The following is a 17785-nucleotide window of genomic DNA, read 5'->3' on the forward strand; positions in this document are numbered from 1 at the left end:
TGCAATGATTCTCAGCAGGATAAATTAACCTCTGTGACACTGCTGCTATAGGGTGATTATACTATTAAGTAGTCAGTGCTTACAATGTGCCCATAATGCATTTCTAATTCTTAGATTATAGTCTAAATTTTTTGTCTCTATAAGGCAAACTTTATTCTGATAGTGGAATTTATAGTCTTCTTAGTACTAAGCATATGAAAAACTATGCAAAAAATCATGAGCTAGGTCCTTTGTTCCAGATTTTGCTTGGAAAATACTCTGTTTCATAGCATTTTTTTATGTTTGTTTTTTTTTTTTTTAATTTTTCCATATTTCTATGTCTAGGCAATAAATATGAAGTTCATGTGGAAAGTGGATTAGCACATGAAAAAGGACTGGAGATTTTATCCTTATTTGTGAATATGAAAATATCAGAATTGCCAGAACAAGCTAACTGCCTTGTAAGAGAATGCAAAGGTATACTTATCACTCTTAAACATATCATTTAGCACTGAATGTATGTTTTTCTGCTAGGTTTTGACTTAAAAATGGAGGAGTGAATATGCTTTAATACTGTGCACCTTAAGTAAAACAGAAATGCTGTATAAATACTTTTTAACTAAATAGGAGTGTCTCATATTCATTTTCAAGCAGTTTTTTTCAGAGTATCTTCTCCCTGATCCCCTATTACACTTAATGAGTGAGTTTTCAGATGTCATGTTTTGTTTGTCTGTTCTCCACTCCTCAAGAATTTAATCAACATATTGGGAAAATTATCTGATTTATTCAGCCTCTTGACTAACCATGGGATTGTGTTCCTGAAAACCTCTAAGATTAATTTTATCTTTTCCTTCAGGTTCTCCTCTTGTGATATCCTTGATAGGTGCATTGTTAAGAGACTTCCCTAGTCGCTGGGAATACTATCTCAAACAGCTGCAGAATAAGCAGTTTAAAAGAATAAGAAAATCTTCTTCTTATGATTATGAAGCCCTTGATGAAGCAATGTCCATAAGTGTTGAGCAACTGAATGACAATTACAAGGATTACTATAAAGACCTCTCTATCCTCCCAAAAGATGTTAAAGTACCTACTAAGGTAATAACAGCAATGTAGAAATCTCAGCATTTTTAGTGAGGTACAAAAAATAACTTTAAAGAATCCATATAATTTGTAATTGTTGTGTGTAACTTATGCTGTATGTAACTTAATAGCAATTGCTAGATTGGGTAGGTTAGGTCCGTTATGGCATCATGACTTTTATTGTCAGTAGTAAAACAAAAAAACTGTAACTGAACAAATGTATTCATAATGTTGAAGTTTAATGTGCATTCCATATACAGCTTGCCAATTAGATTGTAATTGAGCTCTCTAAAGGCTTAAAAACTGCTTTGTGAAATTTGTCTCATTCAAGAAAAAGATAGGATCACCATAAAACAGCACAAATAGACAAAAGATGGGTTAACTTGTATTATCTGTTCTGTAGTTTGGTATAGAACAATTGGTAAGTTACTGAATTTATTACAAATGGTAATATATCTATATCTGTTAGCATGTGTTTTGTTGTCAGCTAATTGGTAGCCTGTTATGATATTCCTGCAAGTCATATTTTCCTGTAGTTCTGATTATTTTCTGTCTTAATGTGGTTTTTTTAGGTTCTCTGTATTCTTTGGGATATGGAAACTGAAGAAGTTGAAGATATACTACAGGAATTTGTTAACAAATCGCTGTTGTTCTGTGATCGTAATGGGAAGTCATTTCATTATTATTTACATGATCTTCAGCTTGACTTTCTTACAGAGAAGAATCGCAATCAGCTTCAGGTAGGGTATTGTCTGATCTATTCACTTTACTCTCCAAAGCTAGGTGTTCTTCAGAAAATGTTGCTTTGTTAAATGGTCTCCAGAGTAGGTTCATAGAATAGGTCCACAATGCAGTTAAACTTAATGCTGGCTAATTAAAACAATTTATTTTCAACTTGAAACTGTGGAGTGATTTCCTGATGGTTCCATTTGGAGCCGAGAAACTAAACTGAGAGAAGATTCTATATCCATAATTTTTCTGTCAAGACATTTCCAGCAGGAGATGGAATATCCCACTGATAATTCCAAATGCATGAAGACCCTACCAGAACAGCAAGTTTCTTCTTCAATACAGAGAAATGCTATTTTCAATTTAAGGCAATACTTGCAGAGAAAGGACCTATAACTTGTACCAAATAAATTTATTGGTTCTGAAGGACAGGGCAAAAAGAGTAGATATGAAGAAAAGGCAAGTTATTACACTTGCTTTAGTTTTATATATGTAAGGGTCTTTTTTTTGTAGCTATTCACATTTAATGTGAAGAGTGATTTGAAACTGTTCTTGGCCTGAGAAGGAAGGTTAACGGCTTGCTTTTCTGTCTTTTGATATCCAGAGAATGTTTCTGGAGAAATTTTAAATGCTAAATTAGGTAAAGTGTACACTTTCGGAAAGTAAGCTTTTCTTGTTTTATTAGTTGATGTACTAAAATTGAGAAATAATAGTAATATTATTCCTCAAAACTATATGCAGTATAATATTAATATTTTCTCAATACTGAAACCAATCCGTACCGTGGTATAGTGTTAACTGATAGTTAAGTGTTTTGATACACATTGCAGGAGCTACATAAAAACATCGTAAGTCAGTACAAGAAATATTACAAACTTAATACACCTGTTCCATCTCAAGAGGATTGCATGTACTGGTACAACTTCCTAGCGTACCATATGGCTGGTGCCAACATGCAAAAGGTGAGTTCTGACTAGTGCCCTCTGTTTCCCTTCTTGGCCCACCTAGCCTTTCTCCCCAGCGTCTTCTCACTTGAACCTTTCTTCTCCCAGGCTTTGGAGCAGATAGGTAAACACTCAACATAAAGTCCTTTAGGCACTCCACTGATATTCACTGTCTGTTAGGAAAACTACTGTATTTCTACCTTTTGTGTCTTATCTTTTCATCCAGTTCTTAAGAAGTTTTTGTATTTTGTATCATAATGGCTTGTATTTTTCTTTTCCTTTTTAAGCTTTGCTAAGAAATCTTCTCTAACCCTTCTTGAAAACCCAGGCTTAACTACAATAGATGTAGCTTTTTAATGAATTTTAATAAGGCTTTTGATACTGTCCCCCACAGCATCCTTCTGGATAAGTCATCCAGCTGTGAGATGAGAGGATACACTGGTGTTCCTCAGGTTTCAATTTAAGGGCCAGCCCTGTTCAATATTTTTGTCAATGATTTTTGAGTTGAATGCACATTTAGCAAGTTTGATGATGATACTAAACTGGGATGTGCTGTTGACTGTCTTGAGGGACCTAGATAGATTGGAGGATTTTGGACAGTGATTAATGGGATGAAATTTAAGAAGTCCAAATGCTGGATCCTACACCTAGGATGAACACAGGTATAAACTGGGAGAGGAGTGGCTGGAGAGCAGCACTGCAGAAAAGGATCCGGTGGTGCTGGATGACAGCAGGCTCAACAGGAGTCAGCACTGTGTCCTGGCAGCCCAGGGGGTAAACTGCATCCTGGGGTGCATCAAAGACAGTAAAACTAGCTGCTCAAGAGAAGTGATTATCTTGCTGTATTCAGCGTTGGTGCAGCCTCACCTCAAGTACAGCATGCCGTTCTGGGCCCCACAATTTACGATACGAACGTCCTTGAATACATGCAGAGGAGGGCAACAAAGTTGGTGAGGGGGCTGGAAAGAATGTCCTTTGAGGAGTAGCTGAGGAATTTGGAAGTGTCTGGTTTGGAGAATAAGAGGCTGAGGGCTGACCTCATTGCTCTCTACAGCTTACTGAGGAGGGAAAGTGGAGAGGGAGGTTCTGATCTTTTCTCCTTGGGATAGGACACATGGAAATGCTTAAAAGCTGCACCAGGGGAGGTTTAGGCTAGACATTAGGAAGCATTTCTCTACTGAGAGGGTGGTTCAACACTCAAACAGGCTTCCTAGAGGGATGTTCAATGCCCCAAGCCTGTTTTAGGCATTTGGGCAATGTGCTTAACAAGATGCTTTAGCTTTTGGTCAGCCCTGAATTGGCCAGGCAGTTGGACTTAGATGGTCATTGTAGGTCCCTTTCAAATGAAATGTTCTATTGTCAAAATTCTGTTTGCAGTTTCAAATTGCCTTTTAAAATAACCTTCTTTTTTTTTTTTCTAACTTAAATGCAACTATAACAGATTTTTTTTTTTTGTTAAATCCAAATTCAGTATCTGTTAGGAAGACCAACAGATCAGTATTAGCAGAGTGATCTTTGCTAGTCTGAACTAGAAGAAGTTTTTTTCAGAGTTTTATCTTAAACCAGGTCTTGTGTGCTGCAAGTCAAGTTCTGCTTTGTACCCCCATGCCTTCTCTGACTAGCTGTATCAAAGAGCAGTCCTTAAATAACAAGCTTAGTCTTTTGTACCCAGAATTTCCATACCTGATTAAGATGCATGAAAGAAGGAAATTGCCTAAGTTATTAACTAGAGACAGTTGAACCGAAGCATATTAAATACCTAATGTATTTCCTGTGCTTTGCTTTTTCCCCTTGAGTAGATTCTGTTGCGAAAACTTATGCTCTGAACTTGAATTTTTATTTCTTGTAGGAACTCTGTGATCTTATGTTTTCTTTAGATTGGATTAAAGCTAAAACTGAATTGGTAGGGCCTGCTCATCTGATTCATGAATATGTAGAATATAGTTCAATCCTGGATCAAAAGGTATGATACTAAAAGGTAAATGATCAGTCTGTTACAAATACTTTTTTTTTTTATTTTGTTGCATTTTGTTGTATGTGTATATGGCAGATATGTAGAAAGTGTAAAAAAACTGAAACATAAAACCAGTACTAAGTTAAACTGTAACTTGAAGATAAAAATTAAGAAATCTTAATTCTCAGTTTTAGTTGTAACTTCAGTGTGTGCCCAAGTAATTGACCATGGAACTCAGTAACTAAGGTGGAGAGGAATGCCTAATGGTGGGTACAAACAGTAGTCTGCTTTTGAGATGTAGAATTTTGTTGGCTGCTTGGAACAGTCTGTTATACTGACTGCTTATTGAGTAAATCACTGTCACCAATATCCTTCGTTTGAAAACTAAGGATAATATGCTTTCCTGAACAGGATAATGAAATATTTCAGTCTGTCATATGTACTTGCTAGTAAAACTAAATAGAAAAATAGAATGAAGTGCTTCCGTAAGAATATTAGCTGTATAGAAAATGAAAAAAGCAAAGGGGACTTAGGAAATAAATCCTCTTTCTGTGGTATCAGATATTATCTGCTCTGTACATAGGATTGCACAGTACGTGAGAACTTCCAGGAATTTCTGTCCTTAAATGGGCACCTCCTTGGACGGCAGCCATTTCCTGACATTATTCAGCTGGGTCTTTGCCAACCAGAGACATCAGAGGTATATCAACAAGCCAAGCTACATGCTCAAAGAGAAACAGGAACATTTTATTTGGAATGGATGTAAGTAGTTGCAGTCCACCTGCTTATATGCTGATCCTTTGATGCAAGAAAATCATTTAATGTACAACACAATGTATGGTTAATATAAGCACCTTCTTAAGAACTGCTGTGTTGGGTTTTTTTTTTTTCTGAGAAAAGAAATTGAAATAATTTTAAAAAACTTGTTGGAGGAGGGGAACTCTGGATATGAAAGGCCACAAATTAGTAATAATTACATAAAAATAGAGAAATATATTTACTTCTGTATTCAGTGATTGTGCCTATTTAAATATTTGTAAATATACAAAGATGATAATAATTTCATAAAAAGCGTTGGAATTTCTCTAAATACTTTAAAAAAGTTAGAATTGTAGTTTTATTTATGTTACAGTATGCTTTTAGGTTTTCTAGTAAAATGTACACTTTAAAAAAGAGAGCATTTGTGTTAACTTGCAAAGTTTTTGAAAGTAGTGAGATGGGAAATACTAAAAGGCTTTGTAATCTCTACCCAATCATGAAATTTCTCCTATTTAAATAAATCTTTAGTAATTGAAATTAAAGTAAAATATAATAATACAACAACAATAATAATAATAATAGAAAATAGAAAGAGGAAGGAATAAACAAGTGATGCACAATACAATTGTTCACCACCTGCTGACTGATACCCAGCCCAACCTGAGCAGCAATCTGGGCCTTCTGGGTGACTCCCTTCAGTTTATATACTGGGCATGACGTGATATGGAATACCCTTTTGGCTAGTTTGGGTGAGGTGTCCTGTCTCTGCTTCCTGTTTCCTTCTTGTGCCACTGCTCACTGACAGAGCATGAGACTGAAAGGTCTTTGATCAGGGTAAGAATTACTGAGCAACAACTAAAACATCAGTGTGTTATCAGCATTGTTCTCAGATTAAATCCAAAACACAGAACTCTACCAGCCCCTAGGCAGAAAATTAACTCTATCCCAGCTGAAACCAGGGAATATGATAATAACTAGGCAGGTTAATCCAGGCGTACTTGAATTTCAGGTCTTCTCTTTGAATATTTGGTTGTTTCATTTTGCATAGCTAACAGAATTCTAACTAAAACTCCTGGAAATTGCACAGTTCAGAGGAGTAAATCTCTAGGTAGTTCAGGGTTTTCACCTTTGGTGTGGGAAACTTATGCTGAAGAATATGACTGAAATCAGCAGAACAGAGACAGATGCTTCTGTCTCCCACCCTAGGGCAAGGTTCCAAAAATGGTTTGTAGGATATGTAGGTGAATATGCTGCTCTTCTGACCAGCAATTTCGGATTTATTAAAATATGCGAAAGAAAAAAATAAGTAGTTGGCTTAGATGAGTCAGTATTTTGCAGTAAAAAATCACTTTCATTCTACAGTGCAGCTTCTTTCTTTGAGATGTTTTATCCAATATTTAAATGCTAAGCCTGAAGTTTGAAACTGGTAATAATAAAAACTTGAAAGTGCATTGATTTTTTTTTTTTTTTCTAGAGTCAAAAATCAAAGTGATCTTATAACAATCTATTCATCACCAAAATCTCCTTATTACAGTGACTTTCTATATTAAGATCTGGCTAAACAGGATGATTATAATTGCTACTAATTGTAAATTTTTGTTGAAGTGAGGTAAGACTCATTTCAGGTGTGCTAGATTCTGTACTTAATCTCCAACTGAAATGCAGTTATAGTCATTTGTTAAGTATGTAGTGATAAGAATTAAGTCATCGATATGAAAATTAAGTTTATTAAGATCTAAACAAATTTATGAATGTTTTTGAATAAGCTTGAAAAGGAACCTGCAGGAAACCAGAATTCTCATGAAGAAATTTGTATTTGGAAATAGCACATATCAGATCATAAAAATACCATTAGGTAGGCTGTGTCTTGCAGTATATCAGCTTTGCCCATAAAGTACATGTTGCTTTCTCATGCACATATTATCTTTCTTGACCTCTAAGCTGTAACTATTGTAGGGTGATAATAACTCAGATTTTTTTTTTGTTTTTACCTGTACTACTTCATCATAAAGGCTGGGGGGTAAGATACAGTGGGATGGTTGGTTTGTTGTAAAGCTTACTGCTCAAGATGGTAAAAAGTGCTATCTTTTTATAGAAGATTTTGTATAATAGAAAGGCACTACTTGTCTAAAATCAACTGTCTTACCTGTAGAAATAAAACATCCTTGAAAAACCTCTACCGTCTGGTTGTTCGTCCCCATAGAGATGCCGTTTACCATGCCTGCTTTTCTAAAGATAGACAAAGAATAGCATCATGTGGAGCTGATAAAACACTTCAGGTAAGATACCTATTGTGAGTGAAAAGAGATGCTGTGTACCATTTTGATAACATTTATTAATAGTCATGTCACTTTTCTTTTGCTGTTATGTGGAGATATTAGGGATATAGAGCATATTGGAGAGAAATGATTGAAAATGATGTATTATTACATAAGCATCAAGTTGTGTTATTAGAATAGTAAGCATCATCTTCTAGTTTGACAATATATGAATGTGAGCCTAAGTAATGCACTGCAGCATGTTTAGTATTTGCTTGCAAAAATGTTATTTACAGTCACAGTAAGCCTTTATAGAACTGAGAAACACCAAAACTTTTAGTTACAGGTTTGCTATTTCTGTGGGATAGTAATGAACATTATGTAACTTCAGTGCTTAATTAGTAAATTGTCTTATGTAAAAGAGGGAAATCTGGGGAGAAAAATTAAATCCTGAAGCTGAGGACAGTATTAGACTGGAAATGGGCCTGAAGTGCTTAGGAGGTGGATTAAGGGAGACAGAGAGGAAAGTGACTAATGCAAATTTGCCAGCAGTCTGCCTGGAGGGGAAGCCAGCTCTCAAGAAAACTAGCAATCAGCCAGTAACCTGGTAAAGCATCCATATTCCAGACAGCCAAAGGTAAGGGAAAAGAACAACTCTTCTGCAAGCCTTTGGTGTTGTTTTGGATGCTTGATAAGTTGAGTACTAAAGTAATAACATTAGTGGTGCTTAGTTGCTGTTAATTTGGCTACTTTAATGTATTGTTACTGTGGTTTTATTTATTTTTTTATTTGCTGGCTTCTACAATATTATGATCATGGCATCTACTTAAGGAGCTGCCTGATGGATGTGTACTGATTTTTATGCTGCGCTGAAGTTACTGTGCTGGGCTTCTGTACTAAATGTCCTCATTATTGAGAGAAAATTGCTTATTTTTATCTTCATTTTCTACCCAAGAAAGTAAAATCTGTGGATTGCGTATAAACTAAACTTTTGTTGATGAAGTAATAGGAAAACTAGCAATAATCCTTTTTTCATTCTTTAACTTTGAAGTTATTAATGTTTTTTCTAATAGTGGCCTAAGCTTTTCAGTTTTCAAGCTATTCTTACTTTTTCTGTCAAACAAAATAAAAATTCTTATATTAAATCATGTGTTCTGCAGAATTTACTGTAAATGTATGTTTCCTGTTAATTCAGTATTTGTATTCTTATTTGAATAAATACTAACCATTTCATTATCACTGATATTCCTGTTCAATGAAAAAATTAAAGGAAAACCCAGGGACTTCACAACTGTGGTATCCTGGAGGCAGCTGTCAAGAACACCTCGTGATTTCTTTTAATAGTTAAGAATATGTAATCTAAGGAGGAAAGGGTGACCTGAATTCCCTCCCCACCACCACCCCACACCCTCCCATCCCCCCACCCCCATTGTAAAGTCAGATCCGGAATGCTGGGGTTTTGATTAAGATGTGACAGTTTTTTCCAGCTGTCCTGTTGCCTATGACTAGCTCCAGACTGAGACTAGCATCATCCTGTACAACTTTTCACAACTTTTCCCTTGTTTATTCCCCAAATCATCAGTTTCTGCTGAAATTATTACTTTCCACTAAAGGATATTACCTATATATACGCCTGGATTTTATATTTTAAAGAATAGTTTAGATTTTATTAATAGATACAGTGTTCTGCGGATACTATTAGAAAGTACTAAGAAAGGATATGGACTGTGCTTAATGATTAAGTGTAGGAGAAATCATTAATGAAACATTTCATACACTATTTTTAAAAAAGTTTTTACATTTTCTCTCTAATAATTTCTATCACCCTTACAAAATTGAAGCTCAAATTAAATATTTTCATAATTATGTTCATTTCCCTAGAATTATAAATACTTTCAAAAATAAACCGAATTTATGGAGAGCTTTTATAAAAAGAGCTGTTTAAGAGAAAACAGACTTGTATTTGTATTTTACAGTTGTATGTGAATTGTAAGATTTTATTGTCTATTATTTTAGGTGTTTAAAGCAGAAAGTGGAGAGAGACTTCTGGAGATAAGTGCCCATGATGATGAAGTACTTTGCTGCGCTTTCTCTGCAGATGGTGAATTTGTAGCAACTTGTTCCGCTGACAAAAAAGTGAAGGTAAGGAAGTTCAGAGCAGACAATTTTTTTTCAAATTAAGAATTCTAATTTCAGTTTTAACCAAATCAAGCAGATTTTGAAGACTACAGGGTTTTTTTAGCCATCTTAAGTCTTATGTGGATAATTCACTGTTAACAAATACAGAAGCCCCATTTGTTACAAAACATAAAAGATGCTTGATGTTTACATCATGCAGCATTGCAATTTATTTTAGTTCTATTAGATGGTTCTGTCTAAATAGAACATGATGTGAGTCCAGTCCTATCAATAACATGAGGTGAATGTATCCAAAATTCTTTTTCCGTATTTTTTTTTTGTTACATGTGAATTATTTACAATTTTTAATTCCTACTTGTAGAAATTTTATTTCCTATTGTAGCAAAACCTTTATGAAATTCCAGTATTTATAAGATTCTAATCTGAATTATGCCCTTTCCCCTTGTAACTTATTTTTTCTAAGCGTAAATATATACGCTTTCCTTTTATTTTCAAAACATTTTTGAAGTGTTAAGAATGGTTTAGGGCTTCATCTGTATTTCAGCATAGTTTACAGATTTTTTTTATTTTTTTAAAATGAAGTACTTTAAACATATTTAAAAGTCTTTTTCATCCTTCAATTTTGTCTAGATCTGGAATTCAAGAACAGGCCAATGTAGGCGTGTTTATGAAGAGCACTCAGAGCAGGTCAATTGCTGCCAGTTCAATAACAGAAGTGGTCAGTACCTTTTAGCCACCTGCTCAAATGACACTTTCATCAAAGTAAGTGGAAAAGTTTGAGGTTGTTCTCATGTTGCTCATTATAACATTATAATGTATAAATATATTTAAACACTGTAAAATAATTATTTTTTTTTTAAATGAGCCTGGTAGAAGAGAGATAGCAACAGATTGAGCGTACTGATGACAGCTCTGTAATCATATTTGTGTGAGGCAGAACAGGAGAGGTGTTTGTGCTCAGCGAAGGAGAACGGGCAATTCCTCTGTTGGTAGGGCATGAAGGGTGAAGGCTTTTAGATGGTGGTATGGGAATGGGACAATATAGGAATGAAATACCTGATTAAAAACAGCATACGAAAAGTGAAGGCAGAAATTTAGGACTGAAAACATGAATAATGTAAAAAAATGGATGCTGAAAGATGGGGAAGTATTATGGAAGTGTAGCAGCTACAATTATTTATGAAATTGATTTGGCATAGTAGAGAAATGAAGGTGGAAGCCAACAAAATAACAGTATTCAAAGCAAGGGGTTTGTCATGCTACCCATCTGGCGCTGTTCAGACTGGGAGGCTGCATCTGAAGGAAGGGGGAAACCAGAAGAATCAAGTAAGACCTAGACTCTTTCAAATAAGAGCGCAATTTCACAGTACAACTAAGCGAATCCTGTAGCTAACTGGCACTGAAGATGTTCTGGCTGTAAATAAAATACTTTGTTGCAGTGCATGTGCTGGTCTGCAGTAGTATGGTTCAAGGAGCCAGCTCTGCAAATACTTCTGTGTGGTGGGATCAGTTTTCTGTTTCTCTAGTTCCCTGTAGAGATTGCCCAGTTCAAGTGCAAGAGAGCTGCTGGAAGTAGACAGCAAAGATTGCAATTGTTAGTGAGACAACTGCCACTTCCAGCTGTAGCTAGGAGGAATAGAGATTTTAGTATTTTAGACAGTGTTTGACACTTTTCATTTGTATTGAATGTCAGAACTGATGTATGCATGTTAATCAAAAGGGCCTGATTTTTTTTTTTTTTGTTTTCAGAGAACACCATAAAAGTGATGGTTCTTGTTGTGAGTTCTCACTTGAACTCTCAAATATACGATTTCTTTAAATTATTTTTATTTATATAGGAAAAAGGGAAGGAATTTGGGCATGAAGAAAGGAAGCCTGGGCTATAGACTTAGAAAACTGTGTGTGTTAGAGGGGTGGTGAGAAGGAGCTGTAAGCAAAAGAACACATGAAGTGTTCAAGGCCATGGATGGGGCTTGGAGCAACCTGGTATAATGGAAGGTGTCCCTGTCCGTGGCAGGAGAGGTTAGAGCTAGATGACCTGTGAGGTTGATTCCAACCCTAAGCCTTGCTATGATTCTAGGATTCTTCTAATGTTGTGTGGCAAGGGTATTCAGACTGGCTAAGACTAACCCAAGAGATTTAATCTTTGTTACTACGTGTAAGCTACAGAATTCTGAACTTTAAAGTTGATAGCAAAAGAGGCAAGAGAAAGCTTCTTCTCAGTTTGAGGAAACTTTCAGTAACTTTCTGCTGTTCAAGGGCTTTGTCTGCACTGTACACGCAATTTAACTAGTTGTATGTAATTCTGATGTAAGTAGTTTCATGCACATTAGCAAATGGAGTTAAATTGTAGGCTAATGCAGGGCATAATATCAAATCCATGAGGATGTGGGTAAAACTAAGAAAAAAAAAATTGAAGTTTTGGTTGTTAGTGAATGATTTTGAGAAGAGCATGAACAGTCTGAATAATTCTTTAATATGATGATATTTGTGTTTATTTCTCATGCAGATTTGGGATTTGAGCAAGAGATATTGTAGAAATACAATGATTGGTCATGAAAATTCTGTCAATCACTGTAGATTTTCACCAGATGATGAATATGTTGCTAGCTGCTCAACAGATGGAACACTAAAGGTACTGAGTATATTTTAAAATCAAGTGTTTGTTTTGATGATGGCTTTGGGGTTTTTGTATGTATGTATGTATGTTTTCTGTATGTATGTTTTATATGCATGAGAAAACTTTGTGTCTGCTTGATCAGCTTTAATGAATTAAATCCTGAAATATTTGATTATTGGTCCCATTTTAATGCAAGAGTTTGAGGTGGCTTGTAAAGTACCAGCAAAAAAGTTGGGTGCCTGTAGTTGTAAATAAATCCTAGCTAGTCTCAGTTTGAATCCTTTGCTTTTTCCCATTTTACTTTTTTTCCTCTAATGTACTTTGTTAAGAAAACTGGATGTGTGTGTGTGAACCTTGTTTGTTTTAAATTAGTAAGTTTTTAAGTTAATTGCAAGTTCTGTTATCTCTGTCAATCAATCATCTGTAAACATAAAAGCAATTTCTATGTGCTATTTTTCATGTATGTACTAGAAGAGACTTGAGAGGTTTGTGTTTCTCCTTAGGATGTAAATATTATGTTTATTGCCTTTGGAACGACAGAACTATGTTATTTCAGAATTGCAGTTCTTAAAACACTTGTTACTTTATGTTGTTGCTAAGTCAGGAGAGTTGCTTTATCTGTTCTTATTCAGAAGGAAAATTGTAGTGGAGAGAACAGAGATAGTAGATTTTTGGCGGGTCCCTCAATGAAATTAAGGTGCAAAGCTAAATGTATGCCACATTTCTTATGGCAAGTGGACTTGTAATAAAGAGTTGCAGAGTAGGTATTGTTTTTTTGTTTTATTCTTTTGTTAGGTAGATATTGAGACAGGATTGTAGCTGGAATGAGGGAACACAGGGAGAGGGTTCTGCTACAGTGTAAGCCTTTGTTGGGTTTTTATTTTTTTTCCAGTTTGTGGTTTTTTGGTTCTTTTTGTCTAAGCCTTCTGGGTTTGTGAATATTCTAGTGCTATTTCTTGACCAGGGAAGGTAGCAAAAGCTTTCTTTTTCATATTCTAACCCTCACCCCTCTTTTTTCTTGGAAGTGATTGGGAGTTAGCTCTCTCCTGTTACATTCTGTATCCACATTGGTGAAAAGAGGTTTTGTGTATTTCCTTTACTTTTCACTGCAGCTTTGGGGAGTGCGCTCAGCAAATGAACTGAAAAGTATTGCGGTAAAAGATTTCTTCAAGAATGCAGATGAGCAACCAGATGATGTGGAAGTTTTAGTAAAATGTTGCTCTTGGTCCAGAAATGGTGACATGATTTTGGTGGTAGCAAAAAATAAACTTTTGGTAAGTACCTCACTTGAATAATTTTTTTGGCGGTAGTATATTTCAATTAGATATTGGTAGTATGTTTAAATTAGCTAGAAATTATGATTAAAGATAAAATTCTAGTCCATTAAGATGTTTCACATATAAGATGTGTGATTTTAAGTGTGTGTAAAGTAAAAATATGTGGCCAACAAACTCGTTGACTGAGAGGAATACCTTCTAAATTCAAGAATGAACACTTGGAACATACAAGCTATTTGTCTCTAGTGAAGTTATTCAAGCTGGGTGCTAACTACTGTGATTCTGTGTTCACAGCTTTTTGGTGTTAAAACATGGGATTTGTTAACACAAATCATCATGAGTCATCACAGCACAATCCAATACTGTGACTTTTGTCCTGATGATGAGCTAGTAGCAGTTGCTTTGTCTCACTGCTCTGTTGAGGTAAATGATTGTCTTTGCTATAGTACACCTGGGAAGACTACTTGTAACATAAAATGTTACGTTTGTCTTAATAGTTTCTTGTATGCAGAGGTGAAACAAATGTAGCTATTTTAGCAGGCTTTCAATGTACTTCATTCTGTATAATTTTAATTCACTTCTGGTATGTAAAATATGAGTTGGGAAATAATGATTTAAAGTTATATGTCATTTTAGACAACAGAACTCATGTTTATACAAAAACAACAGTCCACTAAATTTATTTAAAGTTGCTGTTGTCCTTCTAAGGAGTATTCCTTAGAACAAACCAAGCTCTACCATATGCTGCTACGAGAATGTGGAAACTCACTGAAAAGGAATGAAATATCTAGAGTAACTTTGGGACTAGCATAGCATAGTGGCTTCAGCAAGCCCGTACAACTATTAGTTTTGGGGTTGGGGTTCTTTTTTTTTTTTTTTTTGTTGTTGCTTGGGGTTTTTTTGGGTTTCCAGTCTCTGTGGTCAAGTTGAACTTGCATGTTTTTACACTGTGAGTGATTTTTTTTTTTTCTTTCCTCCCCATTTAAAATTGTAGCAGTCAAAGAGACTGCTGATTCAGTTTCCCTGCCCACCGAAATGTGATAAGCAAGCACAGTTCATTGCATCTGATTTCAGAATGAGAAGTAAGAAAATACTAGAAAAATAGTAACTAATTATACTGCTTGTTTTGCATTGTTTTCCTGTAATTTGCATTCTAAATCCATTTGAATTCTTCTTTCATATTTTTATTGTAGTTATGGAATATTAAATCTTTATCAAAAGTGGCATATTGCAGGGGACACATGAGCTGGGTTCATTGTGTGACATTTTCTCCAGATGGATCTTTATTTCTGACATCATCTGATGACCAGACAATACGTGTAAGATGTCATCTTTCTATTCTGAAAAATGTGAATTTGTATTATCAAGTTATGCATTTACAGAGTTGTTTTTTATAAAAATGTTACACATATATAATATATTGATATGATGTATTTAGTATTTATGTTCACTTATAGCCAATATATATTTAGATATTTGTTATAAAATTATTTAGATATACAGTAAATTGAGCTTTTTTTTAACTTCATTTACTATTTATCTAAATTTACTGTATATCTATGGGATTTGTTAAGTCCAGTAGCCATTCAAGAGTAATTGTAACCTTCTATTTTGTTTTAGATATTATTTAAATAAGAAATTGTGAAGTTTTTTAAGGATCCTAACAGACTTGAAGTTGCTTTCATTGTTAAATGTATTTGTATGTTAATAGTCAGGATAGTTTTCTATAATTGTAATGCCTTATTAAAACCCATGAAAGCAGAAATATAGTTTACAAAAGTAACCTTTCTCCCAATTGAGCAGTTATATTCTTTAAATTTTGAAAGCAGTTGAAGTATAGAAACCTCTACTTCGTATTTTTTGTAATTGTATCTTAACATTCTGCTTTGGATTAGAAAATTTTAGACTTTATAGCTATAGACTTGAAACACAGGGGAGTCAGCTAGTCATCCTGGAAAAAATCAGTTCTGTTTCATCCATTGGAATTGCTATAGTAATTGCACAACCTTCCCTAGTAAACGAAAATAGCAGAAACATAATTTTCACTGATTTTAAAAATCAGTGTTACTTGTAAGTTTACAAGTCTTTGGCTTACAAGTAGTCTTACTCAGCCAGTTTTGTATTTTGCCCTTTATTAAAGTTAATGAAATACTTTTTCTTCAACAGATTTGGGAAACAAAGAAGGTGTGCAAGTCTTCTGATGCTGTGCTAAAAAGTGAACTAGATGTTGTATTTCACAATGATGAAGTGATGATTTTGGCAATTTACAATCAGAAGCATTTACAAGTAAGCTGTATTTCTCAATATGTTAATACATTTGAATTTTACCTGCGAATGTCAGGAAATGGAGGAAGCGCTGCAAATACTGCTTGTTCATGGCTGTCAACACTTGAATTTGTAGCAAATAATTCCTAATGTATGGTAGCATTTTTATATCTAGAAATTCTGCATAGTTTAGTAAGCAAAAATGAAGTTTGAGGGGAAAGTTCCAGACAGATGTCAAAACTGAAGCTGGATGCAGAGGAACAGAGCTGTTTTCATGACTGGGGAAGCTGTGGATGCTCTGGGTGGCTCAGATATGCACAGCAATATGTAATGTGTGCAGCATGTATAGACCAGGTGTTACACAGTACATGTACATGATGCTCAGAACTACTGTGTAATAGCTGAATCAATAATCTCAAATTGGGGGAATGAAAGGTGTGAGCCCAAGTCTGCCAGTAGCCTTGGGAGAGCTTCAGGTCCTGAATTGTAAAATCTGTAGCAACTACTACGTGATGTTGTAGTCTGGCTCTCATTTGAATTGGTAGACCTGATCTGTTTGTGATTAGTATACTTCTGTTGTAACTTTAGTTGAACTATTTCCTAGAAGAAATGGTGCTTGGATTTTCTACCCTAAATACAGTATTCTGACATCCTGTAGCAATATAGTAATGAGAGAAGACTTCACTCTAGAAACAAAATAGATGTTCTTTTACCCTTGCACAAGAAAAGAAATTGACTGAAAAGACAAATTGCGGTTAAGAATGTGTACTGTAGTTTAACAATATATCTCTGCTATCACATCTCTAAAAGCATTCTTTCTTGCAGTTGTGGTGTTTTACTCTATGTAATTTGTAATCTCAGAATTGGGGTTCTAGTCACCTTTCAATTTACAGTATGTTAGTTTTTAAACACTTCACACTGGTAGCTTTCTAAACTTAACATTTGGAAATCATTGTGTTCTAAAGACTTCTCTCTTCTCCCTCCTTCCCCCCATTGAGAACTGATTTGAGAGTGATACTGAGTTGAGTTTTGGTGTATTACATGCGATAGTAAATTTAAAGTCATGCTTAGAGGATGCACTTAAAGGATTTTATGCTCCATTTGGCAAGGTAAATAAATTTGAGTGTGGAGCTCCCTATATGGCTTTTGAAATTTGGGAGTAGTATTTTGTTTCCTCTAGTCAGACAAACTTTAGAAAGCCTTCTAATATTGAGATGAATTTCCTCTTGCAAACTTCTCCAGTTCAGAGAGCATTCTATGAAGATAGTTGCACTAACCTTCAAAGCAATTGGTTTATGAAAATAACTGGTCTTTATAATTCAAAGCTTGAAACTGGCACACTGTTCTCTCTAATATTCTTAGCTCTATATTTTAATTAAGTTTGAATTTAAAGATATTGTAATAACTTCCTATTTTGCAGCTTATCAATGGAAATACAGACAGTGTTGTTATGCAGACAGAAGCTCAAGAATCCCCCATTTCCTGCTGTTGCTTAAGTGAAGATCTTAAATTTGCAGCTTTTGGACAGGAGAGTGGAACAATAAAGGTATTACATCCTAAATTGATTTTAAAAAGAACACCCTTCTTGGTGCTTTTTCTTTTTTAAAGAAATATCACTTAAATAACTGTACAATAATAGTCTTCAACATAAGACATCACTCACAAGTGTAAAAACTTTGAAGTATAAATGACAGTAATTTAAAGGTAGTGCTAATAATGTAGCTCTGCATTTAATTTTACCAAGGACTAAGCTAATATAAACTTTTTATTGTTCCAGACCA

At 34.8% G+C, this 17785-nt stretch overlaps 1 protein-coding gene across 10 annotated transcripts in view; it reads left to right on the top strand.

The window, feature by feature from the left end:
- APAF1 (apoptotic peptidase activating factor 1) overlaps positions 1-17785 on the top strand; it is a 32206-nt gene that overhangs the window by 6943 nt on the left and 7478 nt on the right. For 2 of the 10 annotated variants that reach the window (XM_065670988.1, XM_065670994.1), the window contains 15 exons: positions 325-456; positions 836-1074; positions 1632-1799; positions 2619-2750; positions 4582-4695; positions 5270-5448; positions 7598-7724; positions 9720-9845; positions 10473-10604; positions 12352-12477; positions 13575-13736; positions 14034-14162; positions 14933-15058; positions 15906-16025; positions 17425-17550. In XM_065670988.1, the coding sequence (XP_065527060.1) occupies positions 325-456; positions 836-1074; positions 1632-1799; positions 2619-2750; positions 4582-4695; positions 5270-5448; positions 7598-7724; positions 9720-9845; positions 10473-10604; positions 12352-12477; positions 13575-13736; positions 14034-14162; positions 14933-15058; positions 15906-16025; positions 17425-17550 (2138 nt within the window). Of the gene's footprint in view, positions 1-324; positions 457-835; positions 1075-1631; positions 1800-2618; positions 2751-4581; positions 4711-5269; positions 5449-6919; positions 7055-7597; positions 7725-8255; positions 8341-9719; positions 9846-10472; positions 10605-12351; positions 12478-13574; positions 13737-14033; positions 14163-14932; positions 15059-15905; positions 16026-17424; positions 17551-17785 lie in introns of those variants that run through there. The other 8 variants (XM_065671004.1, XM_065671012.1, XM_065671018.1 and 5 more) reach the window with 8 other exon arrangements.

The sequence above is a fragment of the Lathamus discolor genome, chromosome 1 (genome assembly GCF_037157495.1).
Source record: "Lathamus discolor isolate bLatDis1 chromosome 1, bLatDis1.hap1, whole genome shotgun sequence".
Lineage (NCBI taxonomy): Eukaryota > Metazoa > Chordata > Aves > Psittaciformes > Psittacidae > Lathamus > Lathamus discolor.